Source organism: Fonsecaea pedrosoi, assembly GCF_000835455.1.
Source record: "Fonsecaea pedrosoi CBS 271.37 unplaced genomic scaffold supercont1.4, whole genome shotgun sequence".
Taxonomy (NCBI): domain Eukaryota; kingdom Fungi; phylum Ascomycota; class Eurotiomycetes; order Chaetothyriales; family Herpotrichiellaceae; genus Fonsecaea; species Fonsecaea pedrosoi.
The window spans coordinates 319,444-343,028 of record NW_013550612.1 but is presented as its reverse complement, the minus strand read 5'-3'; the positions used below and the strand labels follow the sequence as shown (position 1 = coordinate 343,028).

Sequence of the window (23,585 nt, the reverse complement as noted above, 5' to 3'; positions counted from 1 at the left end):
ACGGAGTCTACAAGGCCACGACAGCCTTATAGTATTGCTCGGTGCTCGTGTGGACAGGGTAATGAGACTAGAGGCGTTGGAGGGATTCAGGGATGGGGAATATTCCGAGGAGGGTACAATAATCAATGCTCTCTATTGTTTTTGATGGACAAGCCAAGTATGGATAAAGTGGTGTGTTGCCCCTGGTCTCTCAAAGCGTCAATCGATCAGATCAGGTCACGGCATGGGCTCGCTGGATGGCTGCCCGGCCACAGAACAGTCCGAGCTCAGCTCAACTACCAGACTTGATGTTAGATAGTTCTAGGAACAAAACAGCATTTCTTGTGGTTCATGATGAAAGCCCTCGTTTCGCCTAGCTGAACCTATCCCAAACATTCCTAACAAGAGCATTTTTCTCTTCCGTCATCATTCGTCTGGCTTCTGGCGGCCTTTTGTTGCGCGATACATACCGTGCGAAAGGACAATACCAAATCCACATGTGGAACAACCTGCAACCGCAAACACCGAAATTGGGTCCGGAAGGGTGCGCATTTTCCTCCTAATTCATTCCTGATATGGCTTTGGTAGGCTTGCCTTGAGGAAGTTTCATCCAAGTAGAAGATGAATAACTTTTTGTCTCGGCATCTAGATGTCATCTTCCATCGGCAAGACACCCTCGCGCTGCATCTCGAGTCCCACCTCCTCGACCCTCTTCCACACACGCAGGAGATTACCACCCGTGATGCCCTCGACTTGGGCGTCACTCAGGCCGCGCCTCAACAGCTCCTTCAACAGGTCGGGAAACTTGGTCACGTCCTGCAATCCGCTGGGCGTGGTCGGGGTGCCGTCAAAGTCGCTGCCGATGCCGACGTGCTCGAACCCGATCTTGCCGCCAATGTACATGATGTGGTCGGCGACCCAGGCGAGGGTCGAGTTGGCCGGGTAGAAGGCCGGCAGGGTGTCCGGGACGGTGGCGTTGACGCACGAGATGAACTCGGGCACAAACGTCACCATGACCACCGAGTCGGTCTGCTTGACCAGCGGGAGAATGTGGTCCGGGACGTTGCGCGGGTGAGGACACAGCGCGTGCGCCGACGAGTGCGAGAAGATGACTGGCGCCTGGCTGCCGGGAAACGCCTTGGTTTGGTTGCCCGCAAGCACGTCGTGCATTGTCGCGGGATGGACGTGGGCTAGGTCAATCTACGTAGGCGACATTGATCAGTCATGGCCAGGGTTCACTCATGTGAGGAGCCAAGGAGTGCTGCCACTTACTATCATGCCCAGACGGTTCATCTCGCGTATGAGCTTGGTGCCTAGCGGACTCAACCCGCCCCAGTGCGGCGCTGCAGGTATGGCGGCTCCCAGATCAAGTGGTTCCTCGTGGACCGCCAGCTGCGCGGCGTCTGCAAAGGCATTATGGCAATTGTGCGTCAAGGTGACATATCTGGCCCCGAGGCTGTGGTAGAGACGCAGCATGGAGGCATTCCTGCCGATCATGTGCAGTCCCTCGAGCCCGATCGGGGAGAGCAGCTTGCCGTGACGCCTGAAAGCCTTCAGGGCTGCGGTGCTGTCGAGCGTGGCGGGAGAAAAGACGTCTGGATGGGCGGCCTGCAAGCGATGGATGAGGTCGACTTGTGAAAGTGCCAGAACGACGGCTGCCATGCAAATATTAGAAGGGGGAAAATGCTCGTCCCATTTTACAGCATCCAAAAGTACTTACTGGAAGCGTAATTTTCATTGGAAAAGTCGAACCCGTCGGCCGGACATTCGACCCAGCAGCTCCAGAAGAACCCGCCCTGTCCGCCCTCCTTCAGCCGGGCCAGGTCGTTATGGTCCGGCATCCCGCCGCCTTCGAACCGGGAGCGGAAGTCCTGGTCGTAGATGTGGTTCTGGAAGTGCGAGCGTATACTCCATGCCAGATCATCATGTCCGTCTAGTTGGTGGACGGTCGTCGCTCGGTCAGCTGGAACGACACTGGCAACGTTCCCATGAACCTATGGAGGCATCGACCCAGGACACAAAAGGGGTGGGGAGGATGGGGTTTTGATACTCACCTATCAGAGGAGTCCCGGCCATGATTCTTGCGACACGCTGATCCAATGAGAGAAAAGACGAGGGAACCAGAGAGAACAGGTATCGGTCTGGTCTGGAAAAGTCGTCTTTCAGTGCCACTCCGAGACCAACGGCCGCAACCAGGAACAACAACAACGGCCGCCATTGAAATCCCCGATATCGGTCGTAGCTGTCGTCCGCGCTCAGTTGAGCTTTGGCCTTTTGGCCGTCTGTAACTCGCACCATAACCGCGTGGCTGTTGGAATCAACGACGGGGTAATAGGTTGGTTGTCGCACGAATGACACTTGACGACGCCGACACCAGAGTCACTTCCAGACAGAGGGAGGAACAAGACAGGCCTCAGAATGAAAAAGACATGCCACCAAGTAGTAGTAGATGGGGCCGAATATGTTTTTTTACAAGTTACCAAGTACAAAGGGCGCAAGATAAGTGGCTGTCGACTTATTGGATATAAATGTGCCTCGCCGAGTTATTGAGTGGAGCCGAGATCCACTGCGCCATACTCCTATTCCAGAGCATACACTTCGTACACCTCGACGGTTTACTTGATATATCCCTCGGTAAAGAGATCACGTAACACACCTTGTATCTACATTCAACTGCAGGTCAGTGCTCGCCGTGCTTTCTAACCAGTTTCTTCAAAATCCCCATGGCGCCAGATCTATAGCTGCCCCCGAAGATTGCGTAGTGGTTCAAGTGATGATACTGCGGGAAAACAGATCAGCCCATCAAGATGACTAACGAGGGTTGAGGGATGCTTACACTTTCATATAATGACACTCTATCCTTGTATTCACTCACCGGCTCCGTCTTGGGGACCAGCTTGTGGTATTCGTCCCAGAATGATGACGGAAACCCGCCAAACATGTGCATGATGCCAAAATCATACTCGTTGTGTGCGTAGCATGAGGACGGGTCAAAGACCACCTCTTCCCGGGGTCCAGGTGTATCCGGGGTCGTATTGTCACGGCCGACGAAGCTGCCTTTGGACTTATTGCCTGACCAGAGATCGCCGTGGACAACGACTGGCCTGATCCCGTCGCTGCCACCCAGATGGTTGCTGCCAAGCAGCTTCGGCACCACCTCGCGGACTGTCCTTTCCACAACCTCGCGCAACTCCGGGTCTCGCCCATTATTCTCTTCTGCCTTCTCGAGGATCGCGAGGAGCCGTCGCTTCCCGAAAAACTCGGCCCACGACGAGGCGAACGTATTGTCTTGGGGCGTGTCTCCGCAGCACGTTGTGACCGGAAACCCAAACTGAGGTGAATCGTAGCCCTCCGGAACCGGGGCAGGAGTCGTGTGCAGCTTTGCGAGTTTTTCTGCCAGAGACACCCCGCTGCCTCTGCCACCGCCGCCTCCACCTCCATGTCTGGCTCGCGATGAGAACCGTCCATCGAGGTCCAAGAATTCTGTAGCAAGGAAATACCCCCCACCTTTCTCCAGTTGTCCCCAGGCGAAAGATCGCGGACACAGGCTGGGCACGGCGTCATGGATGGCGTTCAGCGAGGCATGCTCCCCTCGAAACATGACCTCTGCGCCAGGCGAACGGGACTGTTTTACGAAAATGGACGTGGTGGACGTGGTTATGCGGAATGTTGATGCAAAGCCAGAGCCGCCATGGGTGGAAATATGGGCGGTGCTTGCATCGAGGTGGAGGGCGCGGACAATTGCTGGGTCTATGGTGGGCATCTTGATCACAGTGACTGACCAAAAAGAGCGATCCCTCTGGTTGGGAATTCTGCTTTTCTCATTGCAGCATGTTCATCTCATCCTCTTCAATCATGCGTTAAGTAAATGTAGGGCGAATGGAGTGATGTGATATGATGTAATCGCGTATCCCCGGCGCAGTTGGCACCATCTTCGGGTCATTGTTCACCGGACGAGGCTGCGGTCTGATCCTTGTGGGCGCATGACAGGTGGTATATGTATCTGGATAGCTGAGAGGGAAATTTCTTGCAGATTCATACAATGCTCCGTCCTTAGATACTTGGGTGATCACGGCACAGTCATTGAGCTTCGAATATACACATGGGCCCATGAATGGCTGCATCAGCTAGCCTTGTGCCTGCAAATTATCTGTTTGCTTCCCTTAGGTCCTAATAACCCAATTCCGTCTATGTGCCTCGAGCTCAGAAGCGCCTTCGCTATGCCCCGTTAATTCATTCAGTCAAGCAAGTCAGCAATCCTCTCCCCTTGACGTAGAAGCTGCTACCTCCGTCCAGTGCCCTTGGGTTTGGCTTTACCCTCAGCATCACTATTCACGCCACTCGTCGTTCCAGAATCCAACCCTCCGCCGCCAGCACGTTTCTTCTGGCGTAGTGTCTGTCCCTGTCCCTTAAAGTGAGGCTTCACTTCATCGCTTCCCACAGGCTCGCCATTGTCATCCCGCTTACGTAGTGGCTTGACCTCATACCCGAAGAACAGCTTTCCAGGTGCCAGACGCAGTGGTTGGGGTCCATTTGTTCTTCTCGGTGGTGGAGATTTCGTGGCATTTGTGGATACACCTCCAACAGGTGTAGATGCGCTAGGTGTCGGAGCTTTCGATCCCCTCTTCGAACTGAGCTTGTGGCCCTCGGAAAGGAAATGCGAGGACACTGCGCGGGCTCCAGCGGCAGCTGTGTTTGAGGACGGGGCTATGCTTCCGTAGTTGATCGACTGTGCCATGGTACCCTGAAAATGCACCGGTCCGCCATGTGGCCTTCCCACGCCGCTCCTAGGTGTGCTTGTCCCACTCGTTCGCTCGGGAGGCACATATCCAACAGGAGTGGCGAAATCGACTTCCAGGTCGGTCTCCATAGTCACGATGGCGTGCGAATCTGTGTCTGGCTTGATCTCCAGCACGGCAATATCGTATGTCTGGTCGTTGTATTCAAATGTAAATATATCGCCCTTTGTCAGACACGAGAAGTTTCGGAATGCGTTTTCGAGCACGGCCCGTGGGTCGGAGATGTCGAGGAAAGCGGGTGACTGAGGTTGGAGCTTGATAAATTTGCCAGGAGGGAGATCTGTCGACTTGATCTGAAGAAGGTCGCCAGGGTCCAACTCGAGGGTTTTCATCAGCTATCCCAGAATATCAGCATATACCCTTACAGCTTGGCGGAACAGCGCAAATACCCATTGTGGTAGATATATCCTCCCTTCCTCTGCGATGAATTCAAGCACACCAGCATGCGTACTCTTGCCAGCATTCCCGTTTATCAACTCAAACACCATGGGATATGTAATGTGGAGTCTCGTCAGTTTGTCCAGCGCCGATGGTGGCATGAACACCTTTCCACCATAGTTGACATTCTTTCTATCAGGTCCGCTCATCATGACCACGGGGTAACAGCGGTAGTATTCATCGAACCGACCCATCGAGCGGCCAAATGGGGGTGGTCCGCGTAGGAAGGCTGGGTAGTCCATCGGATCGTGGTAGAAAGACTGAGCATGTCGGTGAGTGAAAGTTGACGGTCCATAGTGAAAGGCTTACCATTTGGACCGTAGTGGCTTTTGCCAAATGTGAAAAGAAGCACTGAAAGATACAGGCTGGTTCTGGAATCAGGAAATTCACCAGGCGACCAAGGATTTTGTCGCGATGCGGGGTGAGGATACGTGGATTTGTAGTCTTAGGATCGACGTCCGATAGAAAAAAGAAGGGGTTCAAAGGGTTGGCAGTCGCTGATTCTACTACAAGGATATTTAGTGAAAGTGACTTTGTGGAAGAAGGAGAAGTGCCTTTCCCTTTGGTGAAATGCTGTCCAGGCACCATCTGCGGCGAGTTGAGGTGGTGACGCAGCTGCGCTTCTCTGGTGCCGCGGTTGGCGGACATCATTCCACCAGCTTAATTCCGCCCACACCAGACAACCACCTTAGTACCTGGTACCTCAAATCGAGTCAATGGTTGTAATTGCTCCTCCATCACCCAGTTAGCTACGTGCAGCAATGGCCTATAACACGCCTGGCTCTAAACGGGCGGCCGAAGACTATGTCCGCACCACCTCCCACTCCAACGACGGTTTCTACGGCCAGCCTACCAAAAAACCGCGCTTCGACGTGCGCAACCCCTCGGCCCTTGCCCCCGATGCACTAGAGGACGATGCGATTTTGGAAGCGGATGTTATCGGCGCACGTGGTCAGCAGGTGAAGCGCGGCGCAGTAAACATCGACGGCTACGACTCGGACTCAGACAATGACAATTTTGACGCTCGCGCCGATAGAAAAGCTAAAGCGAACGCAAAGGCGGAGAAGGACAAGTCCAAGGAGGAAGATGAAAATGATATGTTTGCCGATTTGGAGGAGGACTTCAAAGATGGGGACGATTCAGAAGGCGACATCGGACGAAGAGGCGGCAAGAAAAAAGCTGTTCGGTTCATCGACGAGGACGAGATAGAAGGCCAAATTCAAAGTTCAAAAAGTGGTGGCCACGTCTCTGCTGATTTCTCGCTCAACGGGCGGGGAAAGGGTAAAGCCAAAGAAGAGGACGATGAAGTTGAGAGCAGCAGTGAGAGCGAAGTGGACGATGAAACTCGAGCAAGCACCGGCGAGCTCGATCCCGAGCTTGGAGCCGGGAGCAAGAAGTCACATGCGCCCAAGTTGGATGCTTTCAATATGCGTGCAGAGCAGGAGGAGGGCCGCTTCGACGATCAGGGAAACTATGTTCGCAAAGCTGCTGATCCCGATGCCATTCACGATATTTGGCTCGAAGGCATGTCGAAGAAGGAGATGAAGCGAGCAAGGGAGGCTGCCGACAAACGAGAAGAAGAGCGGAGAAAACGTGACTTGGAGGAGGATGCAAAGTCAACAGGCGACGTTCTGGCCGAGCTCATTCCGCTGCTGGAACGTGGCGAAACCGTCCTCGAAGCCCTCGCTCGCCTCGGAAAGGGCAAAGACAAGAAACCAAAATGGCATTCCAAGAACAAGCACAAGAAACAGAATGGCGAGTCAGACGGGCATCCTGCAGCAGAAGACCAGGCTGCAGAGCAGGCTCGAAAGGCAAAGGTCGAAAAGATCAGTGGCGCAGCGGCCATCTTATTAGGCAGAGGCCAAGCAGAAGTTTACGATACAGAAAGAGAATTGCTCATTCGACAATATCGACGAGAAACTGGTAATGAGTGGAGCGATCCCCCGCAGCCCAACGATACAGATACTCATGCTGATGCTGAAGACTCCACGCCGCAGCTGTGGGAGTATAGGTGGACTGATGCTAGGGATGGTGGGGCAATAAACGGGCCCTTCGATGGCCATACCATGAAACAATGGAGTGATGCTGGCTACTTCGGCGAAGGCGTCGAATTCCGTAGGCAAGACGGTGATGGCGACTGGACCAGAGTGGCCGACTTTGCCTGATGAGGATGATGTTGATGTTGTGCGATATTCCCAATAATTGACTTCCTAAGCATGGAATATTCCCTTGTCCGTTGGGCCTTCTTCGCCTTCGACAGCAGCCGCTTGCGTGTGCTGGAATGTCATGACTCGCCAGTTGAGCTCTCGACGCCAGAACAACCCGTATGCCAATCGGTTGCCACCAGGTTCAGAGCAGAGGCCACCACTGCCCGGCATCTTGCGAGCGAAAACACAGACTCGGAATCTGGAATGGATCATAGCCATCGCGCAGCACACGCACGGTTCATGTGTCAGATAAATGTCGAGTCCACTGCAGAGATATCCTTCAGACCGCGGATTTGGTCGTTTCTCTGGCACGGCATCATTCATATTTTTTTCGAGGATAACATTGCCGAGCCCAGAGGTAATGTCACGGAGTATTTCTTGATCTTCTCCATACTGACTCTCGACTGGTGTGAGAGCTTGGCCAGACGGTGTTTCCGAGCATGTGTCCTTGAACTTGAGGTGTCCTCCCGCTCTGATGCGTCGACGAAGTTCCTTGTTTGCAACCATGGCGACAGCACGCATGACGGCGTGATATTCGGGTCTCCCTTCTCCGTTGTTTGCCATCAGCGACTGATGGGTTTCTGGATCATCAGACCACCAACGAGCGTCGCCAGCCACCGCGACGACTGTTGCAGTTTCTGGTTCCACCACAACAGCACCGACGCCTCTTCCGTGACCGTGTTCCCTGGAAGCATGGGCAGCCTGTCTTGCGAGCTCCATGTATGTATCCGTGGCCGGGACTTCCAGTAGAGTCCGCATCCGTCGAAGTTGGTGGAGAGGTGGAGCGTCTTGAAGGACCTGTGCAGCCGGGTTGTAGATCGATGGCCAATAGCGCTCCGTCCAGAGAGCAGCCTGCTCTGCACTCAGAGGTGCGTGTCGTGGGACAACGGCATCAAAGCAACGAGGGAGACCTTCAACATCGATATGCGGCACCAGCGTGGCCTTGATATCCTCCCATGACACGACCGTGTTTGGCACCAACAAAAAGACGGTTTGAAGACCTCGTGCGTCATAATCACGCCGCCACGTCAAGTCCAAAGGTAGGTGAGACAGAGAGCATACACGGCGGAAGTGACTGAATGAAGGGTGTTTGCCGCCGTTGGGGATGACGGGCTTGACGATGCTGGTCACTGTGGTCAGCTCCAGGTTACTCATGAGAGTCTCTTGAGTCAGCTACCTTAGTGCTTTGCTCGTCAACTTGGCCGGGATCTCGATGACAAAGGCCTGGACTGGAATGCCACAGTTAGTTCAGAGAGATCTGGCGGAGAAGAGTAGAAAAGGGTACTGTGCCATACCGAACACTTCCTCAGAGCGGTTTTCATGAACCGTCTTCAACGGCTCGAGGAATGAGATTTTTTCCGCCATGTCTGGAGGTTGCCGAGGTTTGGATGCATCGTAGAGTAGAGAAGAAGAACTACAAAAGGTGGTGACGGAGAAGGGATTTTGAAGAGGGTCGGTGGGAGGCAGCTGCCTCTTTGCAGTGGATAATTTTTATGGGAGGCAGTTGCACAGTCGCTCTGTCGCACCTGCAATAGAACCAAGGTGATCCCACTCACAAGAGTAAGAGAGAGTTGAATGGAAGCAACGACAAGGCGTTGTTCCGGTGCAAACGAAGAAGAGGCCGCAAACGCTCCACTGGTAGAGGCGATGAAGGCAGTCGAGTGTCAACGCTCACCACCATCACCCGTGTTGGGGGAAGAAGAGAAGAAAATCTATATACAGTAGAAGGAAAGGACAAAGGTAAGTGAATCGGATGTAACTATTGTTGCTTGTCTAAGGCCATGGTTTGATTGTCCTTTTTTCCCCTCCTTCGAGTCATTCAATTATTTTGATGCAAGTGAAAGGAAAGTGAATTTCGAGGCTTTGCGGATAAATGTTGTTCCGCAGAGAGTCTTGAAACTCTTTCTCTGGCAGACAATATGATCATCCATCCAACATTCTGTACATGTCCTGATATAACTCCACCTCGGTCCCATGATCACTGGCAATTCCCTGTCATGATCACAGGTAACATAGGTACATAGAAGAGAAGGCTGTGCGATTCCACTATCGCAAAATCTTATGTGTCCAGAGGTCGTCACTGTTCATGATACCCTCGTTGTTTGTGACAGTCTCTCAGCCTCTGGTGGGAGACTTGATCTTCACCTCTTCCCATAGAGTAATAAGACTTTGGGACCGGTCCTGCTCTAGCATCCATGGTATGTGACGAGGGGCCGGATCCGTGTCTGCATAGTCGAGACTGAGAACTCGATCCGACATGGCGTCGACCGCATTAACATGCATCTCTCGCACTGCATAGCAGTGTACCCGTCTCTATATGGCTTGTCCTGCGTGGGTATTCCAACGAGGAATCCGAAGGGTTGAGATTTGCATCCACGTTGTCTCGTGAATCCATGGTGTAGACGTCGACAATGTGTTCAGAAGACCAGCTTTACCAAAGCTCGTTAGAAGCGTGGTTCCCAGGGAATCGTACATCTGATTTGAGTCGATGAGGCAGGCAATCAGACGACGGCGTATCCAGGGCTCCAAACACAGCAGGCCTCCAATTTTCCATCTCGTCCTTTAGATTGAGTCTGGCTCGGGCAGGCCGCGTGGCTAGGTCTGGCTGCATGAGCCGCCTCTTTTCGTCATTTCCCAGATATAGTCATCATCACCATCTTCTGCATCATAGCGTGACCCCGATGTGTAGTATTCTTGATCAAGTCTCCAGCTTCAACGTCAAAACAAGTAGACTCACGTAGGCCGCCACGCTCAGGGCGGTCAGGGCGATGACGACATTCCCACTCGTCCGGAACCTCTTCCTGCCTAGGCCGTCGTCTCCGACCTCGTTGAAGAACTGTCGATTCCCTTGCTGTCTGCGATAGGCACTAACCAAGAGCAGACCGACGGCGTAGGCGGCGAAGAGGGCGCCAATCGAGTAGAACTCCGAGGTGAAGATCTTGAGGACTACGAGGGCGAAGGAAAACTGCGAGAGGGACGTGCGGATGTACGCGCCCTCAAAGGTGCGCTGGGCGGCACGGATCTCGACGAGCTCGTCGTTGGTGAGGTCGACGGAGCGGGCGCGGTGCATGCGCAGCCGGAACCGGTCTTCGGGGTGACGCGAGGAGAACATGCTGGGGGGCTAAGGGGGGCCAAAGGGCGGGAGGGAGGAAGGTGTCTGTCTGTACTCGGTACTACGTTACCGACAGCATAGCAGAGAGACGGGCCCTTGAAGGGACTTTTATGTGAGACGCAAACTTGTTCGTAGCGTGGTAGCTTCGTTGTGATAATATGTGTATATGTATCACGTCATTGCTTCGGGAGATTCCCCAACTTCTTTCCTACTAACTACATACATGTACTTTCTAAGCCGCTGTGGGTCTAGGGTCAAAGAGCTGAGTTTTCGCTCTTTTAATCTGAGGTTTTGTTCGAACAGTTCATCTTCCAATTCTTGGTCGATATACTTCTTAATAATGATAAAATCCCCGTCCCTCTGAGTGGGAAGATTAGCATATGCGTTTGGTCCAAACCAGAATCGGGAAAGCACATGGGTGTGACATACCGAGTCCCACTCCCAGGGTAATCCATGGATTCTTTTGGAGGCTGAGGAACTATGATTTTATCACCGCTTTTCCAGAGACTTGAGGCGTACGACGTTTGAGAAAGACCCGATTTTGAGCCTGTCTCGCCAAAATCAATATGGGGTTCGTCAAAGTCAGTGGCAATGGTCTCCGAGAGACGTGTGGAAACAGCATCAGGTTCATCAATGCCTTGTCCGAGCTTCGTGTGATGCCGTTCACGGTATTTCAGCACCGCTCTGCGTCGTAAAATGGCCGCCCTCCGCCGGTCAGCGACAACCCGAGAGGCCTGAGGATACTTGTGGGCGACGTGCTGTTTGTTAAAGGGTTCAAAGGCTGTGGCATCGAGCTTCTTGGTGCCTAGAAGCCGATCATGTTGCGCTGGACGGCGGACGATCATGCTTATCTGGAAGAGGCAATCAACAGTGGTGACAAGACCACCATAAATCTGCTGCGCTTCGGTCTCATCGTCGTCGTCTTGGACCGTTCCTCCTTGAGAGCGCCGGAAGACGATGACCGCGTCGAAGCAAACGCCAACCTAAAGACCGCCTCCCGGGTCCTTGACCACGTCTACGCGGAGAGCGGCCGTCGCTACGGCGACGTCGTGGCCAGGCCTCCTTTGGTCCGAGAGACGAGGAAGTCCAAAGTCGACGATGAGTTCCAACAGCTGGTCTTGCAGATTATCGTCTCGCCGCTTTCCAAGATCTCGAGGATTTTGAGGGGAGATCGTTGAGATTTTGGTTTTGTTTTTTGGAAATAATATCCTTCTTCAGGCGACAAGGTCGTGAGGCGTTCCATGGTTCTCAAGCGTCCTAAACTTTTGTGGTTGTTACCTCTTCAACATACCATCTTTTGGAGATTAAAGTGTGTAAGTTGTGTCAGACGGCTGGTTCACAGTGACTTGATGTGTCGGGAAGTGCCAGCTATTACCTTGTACTTAAAACTAATAGACCCGCCTGAGTCTCCGGCAGGGAGTCGAATCAGGCCCCTTTCGCCTGACTGACTGACTACCAACTACCCAGGTACTCACGTATGCTGTACTGTATTTAGGCAGGCTCGTAGGTAACACCCATGGATAGCTATGTACTTGGTGTAGATAACGTACACAGTACACGGTACACGGTACACGGTACATACCCATTGGCGAGTACCTATGTACTCGCGCACAGGACGAATTTCCACTCGTGTGGCTTGCTTGCTAATTACATGCACACACTCACACTCACTCCCTTACTCCACGTGGTCGGTGCCGCCGGCGTCGAAATCGATCAGCGCGTCGCTCAGGATGCGCAAGATGTGGCAGAACTCCATGACGTTGTAGCGCGTCCCGACTTCTTCCAGGAGGTAGACGTAGTCGAGGAGGACCCTCCTCGCGGAGGCGTAACCGCCGTTTTGGGCCACGCCGGAGAAGGAGATCGGTCCGCCGTGCTGGATGAATGTTTTCGCGGGGCACGTCGTTGTGGTTGTGGTTGTCGGGTCCATACCCATACCCATGTCGAGATCGGTGTCGGTGTCGGTGGTGGTGGTGATGGGATAGCTGGTGAAGCCGACTTCGCCGACGAGGTTCCAGTCTACGGGGTCAAGAAGTTCAAATGCCTCGCGCTCCCTGTGTGCTGGCTGCTCATGGGGGTCGTCTGTCTCGTCCGTCTCATCCGGCTGGGGCATCACGAAGACATATAGCCCAAGCACGAGCGCGGCGTGCACCAGAGCGACCTCCGCTTCGTAGGATGTCCCGTCAATGAGCCGCCGTCTCGACATGCACGAGAAGGTGTGCGCTGCATGGAGACATGCCCGCCGGGCCGCAGCCGTTTGTGACCAGGTCGCAATGTCGTCGAGTGCATTTTTCGCTCTCTCGGCCCCGTCCCTGCCGGACGCGACCTCAAACACCCCAAGGTCGGCCGTCATCGACAGGTTCAAGTGGTGCCAGAAAGCCTCGCAGTTGGGGTTGATGATGCGCATGGTTTCGCCGTACGACCTCCACATCTTGATGAGGAACGGGGCAATCGCGGCGGCGTGCTCGTCGTGGGCGAACATCTCTGCTGGGATCGGTAGATTCGAATGCCCGGTAGTGAGAGGGCTGTACCGGTGTCTGGCTTCTGCACTACAAGAAGCATTCACATTAGCAGTGGCATATTAAAGCGCGCGCGCGCACGTGTGATGAGTCGTCTCGAGAGCACCCGCTCGCTAAGGAGACCTACATTCGAATCCAGGCGGTCGAGCAAAGACCAAAGAACCCTATTTCACTAGCATCCGAGGCTGGCGGGAGAATGGCCGCATCAAGCTGCGGAATCATCAGAGGCATGATGGTCAATGAACCAGCGTCGACCATCTGCGACCATCGCCTTTCGGTGGCGGCCTGAAATAACTCCGTCTTGCAGGGGAAATAGAAATGGAGCTGCTCGGTTCGGATGATGGGGTTGTGATCGTCGAGGTGGGAGAAGAACGAGTCTGTCATTATCAGACACAGAATCAATCTCTTGATCGATTCTATGCGTGTCCAAGCCCTCCATGTGGCGACATTGTCCAGGGATTGGAACATGGCTGCCGAGAGCTGCTCGCCTTCTTGGGGGTGGAATAGCCCGTGCCGCTGAGCGGCGTTGATTGTCTCGTTGTACAGGAGTCGAGAATGTTCGGGCAGGGGCTGCTTCGGGTTGATGGCAGCCAACGACAACAGGAGGAGTGAAGCTGCCAGGGTGCTCAGGAACTCGCCCAGTTGAACGTCTCCTTGTGAGCTCACGACCAAGTCGCGGCGGCATCTCTCGATCGCGTTGCCCAGGTGAGATCGCACGAATCTCTTTGCACGGACCGAATCCAGCATGGTCAGCCCCATCAGGCACATGGGGAACAAGAGGGTGCTGGAGGTCTTCTTCGCCGAGAATGTCGGTTCGTGGATGAATGGCATCAGGTGGTGGAAACGTCGAAAGTAGACATCGAGGCTGACGTCCAGGATCGCCGTCGAGGGAAATTTTGCGGGCGTGCCACTGTCTTGACTGCACGAATCACTCGCACCGCTTCTGATACTCGCTGCAACGCCTCTGTCGGCTACAGGCGAGAACGGCGTGTTCGCAGGCGTGCAGTCTTCGATCAATCTTGCCCTCCGTTCTTCGTCCAAGCCCCATCTTGATTCCGCAAACTCCCCCGGAGCAGCCTGCGATGGTCGAGTCCCTTCATGCCCGGCCGGACTTTGCTGCGAGTAGATATTATCCTCTGGGAAAGAAGCCAGATCCCGCCAGAGAGTGTGGATCAGTCGCCGGGCCGTCTGTTTCTTGGTTGGCCAGAGGCTTGCGATCTTTGCGTATCTCTCATCGGAGATATTGTCCTTGGGGGGCGAGTGGAGCGGTAGCTGACGAGGCCAGTACGGGGACAGACTGAGCCGTGCATCATTTGTAAAACTCATGAAATCGAAATGTGAGACGTCATCCCATATATTGGCCGCCAGAGGCAAGTCTTGAAGTCCCAGCCATTCTTCAAAGCCTGCGAGCGGAGGTGCAGCCCTGCGCTCCACAGGATTATCGAAGTCGACCAAGGGTTTGACTCGTTGTGAGGCATGGAGATTCGCTGGATCTTGAGGGTCTCCCAGTCCCTGCCTTTGGCTATCTATGCCGGCCACCAAGTTGTCATCGTTGGAACATTGCACCTGCATCGATTGGACCGGGCGACCATCCCGACGCGATTGAGAAAATGAACTGGCGCAACCTCCAGCTAGCTTGTCTCCATCTGTGTGCGAATCGGTGAGCGGTGGAGAGGCAACAATCTCTCTGTCAGAAGTCGAATGGTGGTTCCTGATATGCCGCATGAGCACATCGCTTCGTGCATATTCACGGCCGCAGTGTGAGCACTTGAACGGCTTCTCTCCTGTATGGGCTCTCTGGTGACGCTTGAGATGTTCGGCCTTGCCAAATTTCCTGTCACAATACAGGCATTTCTTATTGCGCTGAGCTTTGGTGGCCATTGAGGCGGGGGGAAGTTGGGAAAATAGTCGATCAGGTCCAGCGCTGAGGACGAATGACTATATCAATCAATCAGTCAATCAATCAATCGAGATCTGAGGCACTGAGGTCCGGGTGTTTCGGTGGGCCACAACAGCGAAGCCATGGCCCCATCGCGAATACGAATGTGGCAACCAGATGAAGAGACCAAGTTCCGGACAAATGTCCAACCAGGATGAAGCAAAAAGATGGAAGAAAATGTTCGTCGTGGGACAAAATTGCGGAGGCTCCTCCACATCCCCAGGCAGTCGTCACTGGGGAATGAAGCCCAGTACGAGGTAATGCCAGGGGATTCGGGAATCGGAGGTAGATGGAATTCCCCAATGGCGGTGCTCTATACATAGACATACATATCTGGATACATGCATAACCCCATTCTGAGCGCGGAGTCTCGAAATCTGTACACTTATGCCTCTCTACTGCCACACCAAAAACACATTTCTACCTATTATCGGGAGTGGTGAAGCACCATAATGCATCGTCATTGCCATCATGACTATTTAGTGCACAGCCTTTTCGCATCTCAACCTTGCAAAATGCTTCTGGACATGGAGGATCATCCTCTGACAGCTCTTCCACGTTACCCTGCTTCCAATGTTCGCTCCCTTTAGCGACCCTCCAATGATTGGTCTGTGTTGGAGCCTGACTTCTCCTGACTGTCTTCACCTGGGGCATTGTGTGGACGATGAGTCTTTCCGAGTGCTCCCTCTCTCACCATGTGGACAGCTGTGTGGTTGGTGAGGTATTGAGATGGGTCCTTGATGAATAGTGCGCAGATAATGGCAATAACCCCAAAGGGAATAGACGAGTAGAACACTCTCCGGAAGGCGAACGCATATGCCTCTCTGTATGCCATTGCCGCGGCGTGCTCAATGGCTGGAGTGATGCCTGGAACCGAGGCGAAAGCGCCTGGAATACCGACAGCGTTCTGCGCCGTGGCAGGAATCAGAGCCGCAAGTTGCTGAGGGGAGAGATTGTGAGCAGTCGCAACCTCCGCAATCTTCTTTGGAATCTCGTTCTTAACCACACCGTTGAGGATGGTGTTGAAGACTTTTGGCGTTTTGGTCAGCGTGAGAGAACTAAGATTCCTGTCCCAGATCCACGTACCTGCATTGCCCACACTCCCGCCACCGCTGCGAAAGGTGCCAATCAGTCCGGATGCAATTCCCAAGTGACGCAGTGGGACATTTAGTCCGGCGATCACATAGCAGATTAGGGTGATCATGGCAAAGGGTCCCACCCCAAAGAACTGGAACGCCATCCATCCTGCCCGATTGGATGGTACGACACCAGCATAGGCGGCCGTGAAGACGGTCTGAAAGACCAGCAATACAATCACCTGCAGCTTCAAATGGCCAAACTTGCCCATGAAAAGTGTCAAGATGCCGCCAAAGAGGAGTTGTGCAGCACCGTTGGGAAGAGCGATGATGCCGATCTGAATGGGGTCGCTCGTGAACATATAGAGCGAACCCTGAGGGAGCAGGCCTGCAAAAGAATAGAAAACGACGCCTGGAGGTATAGTATCAGCAATCGTCGGTTGACCGCGAAATCCCAAGCGGAAGCACACTCACCTGCCACGAAGACCACAACCAGAAGAACGGTAAACTCGCGCACTTGGCGAAACAAAGAATAGGGGAAGAAGGGTTGCTTCGCCAGTGTAAAGTCGTAGACGAAACAAGCCGTCAGAGTCAAGAAACCCACAGTGATGGGCGCAATCACCGAGGCCGAATCCCAGGCATGTCCATCGGTCCCAGCCCAGGTCAGTCCAATCAGGAAAATCGTCAGTCCTCCCGTATACAAGAGGAAGCCGACATAGTCGACGTCCTTTACTTGCTGCCAACGCGACTTGGAGAAGTCATACTGTGGACGTGGGGGTGGCCAATAGAAGACCAAAGTCCCAGCTAAACTCAAGACGCCGTATATAATGCCCTGGATCAGTCAGAATGCGGATCTGGGCCAGTTGACATAAAATTCGAAACTCACAATGTAGTAGCACCATCGCCATTTCGCAGCCGTGTTGGCGTTCAAAGTTGTCGCTATTAGCGTCCCCGCGAATGCCCAGGGTAGAATCATAGCACATTCGGTAAGACCTGGACGGATTGTCAGGCGTCGGCATCAAGAGGATGAAAGCTTCTCCTTACCAAGGAGGCCTCTCCATTTGTTTGGGACAAGTTCCTGGATTCCGGCGTAGCTGACAAAAATGATACCACACCCAAAGCCAATGACGGTTGATGCAGCGGCAAGCATGAGCGTCGACTTTGCGGTACATGCTATAATCTGCAAGGGGTCATCAGCTTTCGATTCCACAATATAACGTGGTCGGGTCTTACCGAGCCAACAATAGCAATAACCTCGCCCGCCACGACTGTCCATCGACGGCCGAAGACGTCGGACAATGAGCCTGCGAGGGAGAAGCTCACAGAGGACGCGATGCTCCAGCCACCCACAATCCAGGAAATATGTTCAGTGTCGCCGAGGTCGGTGCCGATGGGAACCAAAATCCCTGTGACCAGAATAAAGCCACAAGAAATCGGACAGACGTACGAGAATGACAGCGACTTGCAGCAAACGTCAGCACACCCAACCACATGTTGCTCATAACGGCATAGCTACCAGGATTGCTAGTAGAGTCGGCCATGTCAAGGTCTCCGCCTTTTCTGGATTGTCCTCCAAAGCGGCTTGGTGTGGATTGTCCAGGTCGAGCGGAATTTCGTGAATAGGGACATGACGAGCCTCTGATCTGGCATGTTCAACAGTCTCAACTTCGGTGCCTGAGGCTTTTTCTTCAATTGAGGCAGACATTTTTGAACAGATATTTCAGAGTAAGTCCTTTTGGGGAGGGTCACCAGGTGAGAATCAGAAAAAGAAAGGATGAGCTGCAGGAAGTCTGGAGGTATAGGATGAATCGAAATGTTGATAATTCAGCAATGGTCTGTAAAACGATACCCTGTCCCACGCGAGAAGGGTTCTCCACCCGATCAGAGGACCCGACACTGATTTGCCGCACAAATGACAACTCCCTTTTCACCCGTTAGCGTAGCAGGACTAACGCCAGGTGGACCGGGTAATAGAATGATTTCAGGGAATGACAGTAAATCTAGGTGCTCAAAGATCGCGTGGATCGAGAGAATGCTCGGGTTCGACCAGCCCGCTTGTAGCGTTCGAGTCAGTCGTCGATGAAGGAAAACCCCATCTGCTTCAACAGGCCCCACAACCTCACGGCCATCAGTCATTTCGAGTCCTCACACATCAACTGCCGCAAGGGAGATAGATGTATGGCCGTAGGAATTGCCGCAGCCAAGGTCGTTACCCCGAATAATGCCGGAACATAAAATACAACAGATCAACCTGAACCCAGGGAAACTATGAACGAGCCCCACATGAGGTGGGCGCGATACCACAAGGCTGTCTATGAACGACAGCTTTGTCCGGGGTACCCCACATAGTAGTAGAAAACACCTGGGGTTAGCGATGGCTTGGGAGGGGAAGGGGGCGCGAATGACAAATGCGGATATAGTCCATGGGCGGTTCGCATTTCGATGTCTTCCAGCAACGCCACGTCGATGCTTTGAGAAGACGGCAATCACTTATTGTATCTGCTTGGCTTTGGAATATGATGATGATGATGATGATGATGATGATGGAAAAGTGCCGGATCGATTTGCTGTCAGGCATACCTCTCAAGGAGCTTCTGGGACTGTCAATTAGTCCAGATAACACATAGGCAGAGAACCTGGGGTCATCCTCCGCTGCTGCACACTTACTAAATCGCGGCATCAAGACCTCGCTCGCCATCCTGCAACAAGATTTTCGAACACTTTTCAGCATCTTCTGGTAGAGATTCTAAGGCTCGAAATTCCTTTTCCCGATTCTGCACCGCCTGTTGGTGGTCGTTTGCAGTGGTCTCTGTAACCGAGATCCCTCCGACGACAAAGTGCAAAGACAGGACTCAAAACTCTGTGGCTCGAAGAGCGATTTTCAATTGGACTGGTTGTTGGTAGGTGCCGCCAAAATTTTCAAGCCGTGTCCATTGCATCACCAATTGTCCCGTTGCTACCGTTGCTGCCGTTGATGGCAAATGTAACATGGCCTGCGTCGCTGATGAAGTGTTTCTCGAAATCATTGACAAGTTTGATTGATCTCGCCGGGTCGTAGAACAATTTGTAACTTCTTTGAACATCTTCAATGCCGACTTCCTTCGCCTTTCGCTTCTGACTCAGCAATGTGGACGTAGTGATGATATTACTCGCATATCGCAATCCAGATTCCTGGCCGATCTTGGTGAGCAGAGCAAGCGCATCTGCCGAGAGGTCAACTTCCTCCTCCTGGGCGCGAATCGCGAGGATCTGCGAGATTTCGTCGGCTGCGTATGGCTGGGTACTAATTATGACGAGGCGGTCCAGGAAATCCAACGGGAGGCCATGCGGCGAGCTGTAGGTCGTCCCTCGGATTCGAGTGTTCCCTCGGTTGCTCGCCATGATGACGATTGGAGCCAGATCTGCTTCCAAGGCACGATTGATGTATGAATAACACTCGATGTCAAGCATGTGCACTTCGTCAATGAACAACACACCGGGAATGATCTCGGCTTTCCCTTCTTCCTTCCATTCTCCAACCTTGGTGTTGATCTGATCACGTACCTCACTCCGTATCTCACCCGTGTCGCCAGAAAAGAGGGCCAGGAACCCCTGCGTTCTCGAGTTGATGACATCGATCTCATGCAAGCTGACGGTGTGAACAACCTCCTTCCGTACTTGGAGTTCGCCCTCTGGACATTGCACGAACTTGGTGTCTGCGCCCATTGCGTCGTAGTCGCGTGAGCGCGTGTATGATCTCCCTAGTTTCGTGATCTTCCCTGAGGATTTATCAATTGAGATGACATCACCAGCCATGACTCTCTCCTTGGTCATTGAATCAATCATTTTGGTGCCCATGTCATAGACTGTTTCCATATCAGTTGTTTTGATGGTGAGTTTGCCTTGTTTGTTGCCCTAACCCGATCTTGTCAATTGAGGTCCAAACACATCGGAGAACCATGGCTTACCCCCGAGACGCTTCTATCTATTTGGATTTCGACCACCTCGCCTTCGATGATCTCACTTTCCTCCTTGATCCTCACACCGATGGACTTGCGGAATGCTTGGGTCAAAGCCTCTGTTTTGGACATTTCAAGGGAGAAGATTTCGGTAGATGCGAGCATTGTGAAGGGGACATCGGGTCCTAAGGATTGTGCCATGGCCATTGCGATGGCAGTTTTGCCTGTGCTAGGAGGACCAGCGACCAAAACTGCTCTTCCAGCAATCTTGCCCTCTTTCACCATTTGGAGGATGACGGCAGCCGCTTTCCGTGCTTTTTCTTGCCCGATTAACCCTTGGGAAGAGGCTCTAGGCTCCAAGGTCGCAAGATCCACACCAAGGCCTCGGATATGGGAATGGGCAGCAATGAGGTTGAGGCCGCGAACCTCACGGCTCTCGGACACGGTTGTTATGGGCTGGCGCGAGTCAGTGGAGCAACAACCAAAGAGACAGACATGAACTCACTGCCGCCATTTTCCAACAATGGTAGAATCTGAGGCGAAGACGAAGGGATCACTTTGAGGAGAGGTAGATGAATAGGCACCAAGCATCGATATTTCCAGTCCAGTCCAAAGCTTTCCTGCGGATAGTGAACAAATTCACGAGAACCGACTTTCTCTGAGGAAAGTTGGCGCAGTCGGACGACCTTCCGTTTTCTGCGGAACCCACGTCACGCAGAAATCCTGGACTGCGACCCAACGACAATCTACTTGGGTACGAGGTACATGAGCCTTTGTATGTACGTTGATGCAGCAAGGGTACCGACATACCCGGTGCTTTACATTGGGCGAACCCAAAGGAAACAATTTGGACGGGAAAGCACATTGTCTTTGTCAATTGCCACAGATGTCATATCCCAAAGTTCCCGTATATTCGACTTCCAGTGTATCCTGAGGCTGCCTGCGCTCGCTGTCTAGTACATTCGCCTCGCGTTTATCCCTCCCTTCAATACATGAAAACATATTGCGCTTTCCTGAACCATCGCGGCTGCATTTCTAGGCATCTGGCACTTCGGCCACTCAGTGAGAATCATATTTGCTACCGAGTGGCTTGGGAGTCAATGCACCGGCACTATGGAAAAATCACCTTCCAAACCCCCGGGCTCGTCTCCAGCAATTAGTTCTCCTTCACTGCTGCGAGACCCGCGACTCAGAGGGAAACGCAAACCGGTGCATGCGGCTGAGGATGTTGGCGCTGTCATGGACCGGGCTTCGGCCAGCAAGACGACACCTACAGCCTCGACAAGTACCCGGCCGAGCTCGGTCAGTACGCTGCGCAATCCTCCTACCATGCCGTCCGAACAATCTGAAGTCGAAAATGCCTTCTTCTCCCATGTCACAGCCGCCATTGAAACCGATTTCTGGAGGCGCAGAAGCGAGTACCTTTCCTCCCAAGGCAAGGCTGCTCAACGAGAGCTCGAAAGGGAACAAGGAATGGAGAATCCGTTCCCCGACCTTATTAAAGAGGCTGAACAGAAGACGCGTCGGTTTCAGTATGAACATAGCATTGCCAAAAAGCAGGAAACCGGTTGCCAGGAGAAGACACAGAAATCCGGAGGCAGCTTCATACGACTCTTGCTAGAGATCGTCAATGCTAAGGATGACCAAATCAAGACATTAACTGATCAAGTTGGGGCTATTCAACAAGAACTGGAAGGTCTCCGCTCGCAACAAATGGAGCAGGACGAGCGGTCGAAAGCCAGTATGCAAAGGCTAGAAGAATTCCAACCCCAGCAATTGTCGGTAGACCAGTGCCTGAAGAAATTCGACGATAAACTGAACAATATAGACTCCAAAGTGGAAAGGCATGATGCGAAACACACGGAAGCAGATCGAAGCATCCGAAACCTCGAAAAGACGCAGTCTCAACACCGTGCCGACCTTGAAGGTATCAAAGCATACTCAGAGACACTGGGGACCAACCAGGATACCCTGCGGGAGTCAATGAATGGTCTACAACAGAGTTCAACATCCATGGATGAGCGCATCCAAGAACTGGCAAGTATACCGGCAGCGTTAGCAAGGGTGAACGAAGAAGAGATCCAGAAGGTCCAAACACAGTTGAAGGTAACACAGAAGCAGGTCTTAGACCAGACTGAACGAACTCGGCAGAGTCTCAATGTCAAACTCGAGGCCATGCAAGAAGAGTGGAAAACGAAATATGGCAAGTTCCATCCACAGTCCGAGTCGCTCTCTTCTACGATCGAGCAAGTTCTCGCCACGAAATGTGATGGTCTAGGGTCAGACCTGGAGTCGCTCTCTCGTCGGGTTTCAACGCTCGAGGAAGCTGTCAAAACATCTGATGCTGCCACCGCGGCCAACCACGCACAAGTCGAGACCGTTCAAAAGGAGATCGCTTCTTTGGCGAAAGAAGTTTTTGGACAACTATCAACGCTTAAAGCAACCACAGCTGGACTGGATACCGCAAGAATGGCCGAAGACGTGAAAATCCTACGGATGCAACTGGCCAAACAGGCGAACAAGCAACAAGACCTGGCAGAATCCTTCGGTCAAGAGATACAATCACTGAACGATCGGTTGCCCAAGGCCGACATGGGTGACCATGACCTAGCTAACATGGCGGCACGGGGGTGGGATGCCTATGAAACTCTTAAAGCAGAATTGGCAGGTCTACGTGAATGGTGTGAGCTAAGGAATCGAGATGGTGCCGATCAATCTGCCAAGCACGACGAGCAGATTAATCAGTTACAGGCAGACCAGGACAAGCTCGCGTATTTCCATGGCCGCTTGACAAAACGCCATGAAAGTCTCTCGCAACATTTGACATTTATTAAGGAGGGTCCTGCCGGCAAACCTGTTCTTGAATACAACAAGAAGCAGCTCGACGCCTTGATTGAGCAAGCGATGGAAATTCCTGTCAAACGAGACGTTGAGAATTTATATTCTATGTATGGGAATCTGGCGAAACAAGTTCAAAATGTGACCACCTCGATTGGTCGAGTCGAAACAGACCTGGCGACTTGCCAAGACTTGGTCAACAGGAATGCTTATGCTTCGCAGCGGGTTGAGGATGAGACTACGAGTCGTCCTACGGTGCTCCAAATCTCAAGCAGTGACGATGACCACCGGGAGGAAGAAATCCCGGAAACGACGAAGAAAACAATAAAATCACCGCCCAGCTCTGCGTTGAAGAAGCAACCGCTCGGTGGTGAAACTCGTCCGCCTACAAGTAGCTTAAAACGCAAGCGCTCACAGAGAGAAGAATTGTCTACCAACCCCCCGGATGATATCGATGACGAGCCTCTTGCGCCCCGCAGGCGAAAAGCTCGACGTTAGGTGGCTCGTAGACTTGGTTTTGGACACGCCGTTCTTTTGTTTCCATTTTAGCAGAGACCACGAATCAACTTTGAAGGATGTCTTCGCGAAGCGGAAAATCTCCAGGCGTGATACGGGGTCACACCATGTCGCCACGGGTTGTTAAAAATTGCCCTACTGCCATGACCGTTGGTTTTGAAAAGTTGTGGGAGATGCACGCTTGATAATGATGATTGATGAATACAATGAGGATAAACCCCCGAAAA

At 52.9% G+C, this 23,585-nt stretch overlaps 11 protein-coding genes across 11 annotated transcripts; 3 read left to right on the top strand and 8 right to left on the bottom strand.

Annotated features, from left to right (window-relative positions):
- Positions 1-624: 624 nt before the first annotated feature.
- Z517_05887 (uncharacterized protein) lies at positions 625-2,277 on the bottom strand (the record flags this gene model as incomplete). Its single annotated transcript, XM_013427629.1, has 4 exons — positions 625-1,179; positions 1,252-1,634; positions 1,700-1,942; positions 2,034-2,277. The coding sequence occupies 4 exons, from the start codon at positions 2,275-2,277 to the stop codon at positions 625-627; spliced, it is 1,425 nt and encodes a 474-aa protein (XP_013283083.1).
- Positions 2,278-2,659: 382 nt separating this feature from the next.
- Positions 2,660-3,742, bottom strand: Z517_05886 (uncharacterized protein; the record flags this gene model as incomplete). Its single annotated transcript, XM_013427628.1, has 2 exons — positions 2,660-2,758; positions 2,816-3,742. The coding sequence occupies 2 exons, from the start codon at positions 3,740-3,742 to the stop codon at positions 2,660-2,662; spliced, it is 1,026 nt and encodes a 341-aa protein (XP_013283082.1).
- Positions 3,743-4,261: 519 nt separating this feature from the next.
- Z517_05885 (uncharacterized protein) lies at positions 4,262-5,458 on the bottom strand (the record flags this gene model as incomplete). The annotated part of the gene is made up of 2 exons (XM_013427627.1): positions 4,262-5,113; positions 5,168-5,458. 2 exons carry the CDS (start codon positions 5,456-5,458, stop codon positions 4,262-4,264), a joined length of 1,143 nt encoding a protein of 380 aa, XP_013283081.1.
- Positions 5,459-5,977: 519 nt separating this feature from the next.
- Z517_05884 (uncharacterized protein) lies at positions 5,978-7,381 on the top strand (the record flags this gene model as incomplete). The annotated part of the gene is made up of 1 exon (XM_013427626.1): positions 5,978-7,381. The coding sequence occupies one exon, from the start codon at positions 5,978-5,980 to the stop codon at positions 7,379-7,381; it is 1,404 nt and encodes a 467-aa protein (XP_013283080.1).
- A 45-nt stretch (positions 7,382-7,426) lies between these two features.
- Z517_05883 (uncharacterized protein) lies at positions 7,427-8,788 on the bottom strand (the record flags this gene model as incomplete). Its single annotated transcript, XM_013427625.1, has 3 exons — positions 7,427-8,546; positions 8,601-8,652; positions 8,719-8,788. The coding sequence occupies 3 exons, from the start codon at positions 8,786-8,788 to the stop codon at positions 7,427-7,429; spliced, it is 1,242 nt and encodes a 413-aa protein (XP_013283079.1).
- Positions 8,789-10,121: 1,333 nt separating this feature from the next.
- On the bottom strand, positions 10,122-10,535 carry Z517_05882 (uncharacterized protein; the record flags this gene model as incomplete). Its single annotated transcript, XM_013427624.1, has 1 exon — positions 10,122-10,535. The coding sequence occupies one exon, from the start codon at positions 10,533-10,535 to the stop codon at positions 10,122-10,124; it is 414 nt and encodes a 137-aa protein (XP_013283078.1).
- Positions 10,536-11,353: 818 nt separating this feature from the next.
- Positions 11,354-11,713, top strand: Z517_05881 (uncharacterized protein; the record flags this gene model as incomplete). The annotated part of the gene is made up of 1 exon (XM_013427623.1): positions 11,354-11,713. One exon carries the CDS (start codon positions 11,354-11,356, stop codon positions 11,711-11,713), a length of 360 nt encoding a protein of 119 aa, XP_013283077.1.
- Positions 11,714-12,210: 497 nt separating this feature from the next.
- Positions 12,211-14,932, bottom strand: Z517_05880 (uncharacterized protein; the record flags this gene model as incomplete). Its single annotated transcript, XM_013427622.1, has 2 exons — positions 12,211-13,081; positions 13,179-14,932. The coding sequence occupies 2 exons, from the start codon at positions 14,930-14,932 to the stop codon at positions 12,211-12,213; spliced, it is 2,625 nt and encodes an 874-aa protein (XP_013283076.1).
- A 644-nt stretch (positions 14,933-15,576) lies between these two features.
- Z517_05879 (uncharacterized protein) lies at positions 15,577-17,771 on the bottom strand (the record flags this gene model as incomplete). The annotated part of the gene is made up of 7 exons (XM_013427621.1): positions 15,577-16,019; positions 16,077-16,478; positions 16,541-16,898; positions 16,953-17,059; positions 17,111-17,246; positions 17,300-17,527; positions 17,583-17,771. The coding sequence occupies 7 exons, from the start codon at positions 17,769-17,771 to the stop codon at positions 15,577-15,579; spliced, it is 1,863 nt and encodes a 620-aa protein (XP_013283075.1).
- Positions 17,772-18,985: 1,214 nt separating this feature from the next.
- Z517_05878 (RuvB-like helicase 2) lies at positions 18,986-20,518 on the bottom strand (the record flags this gene model as incomplete). The annotated part of the gene is made up of 3 exons (XM_013427620.1): positions 18,986-19,960; positions 20,014-20,460; positions 20,510-20,518. 3 exons carry the CDS (start codon positions 20,516-20,518, stop codon positions 18,986-18,988), a joined length of 1,431 nt encoding a protein of 476 aa, XP_013283074.1.
- A 599-nt stretch (positions 20,519-21,117) lies between these two features.
- Positions 21,118-23,340, top strand: Z517_05877 (uncharacterized protein; the record flags this gene model as incomplete). Its single annotated transcript, XM_013427619.1, has 1 exon — positions 21,118-23,340. One exon carries the CDS (start codon positions 21,118-21,120, stop codon positions 23,338-23,340), a length of 2,223 nt encoding a protein of 740 aa, XP_013283073.1.
- Between the last annotated feature and the right edge of the window lie 245 nt (positions 23,341-23,585).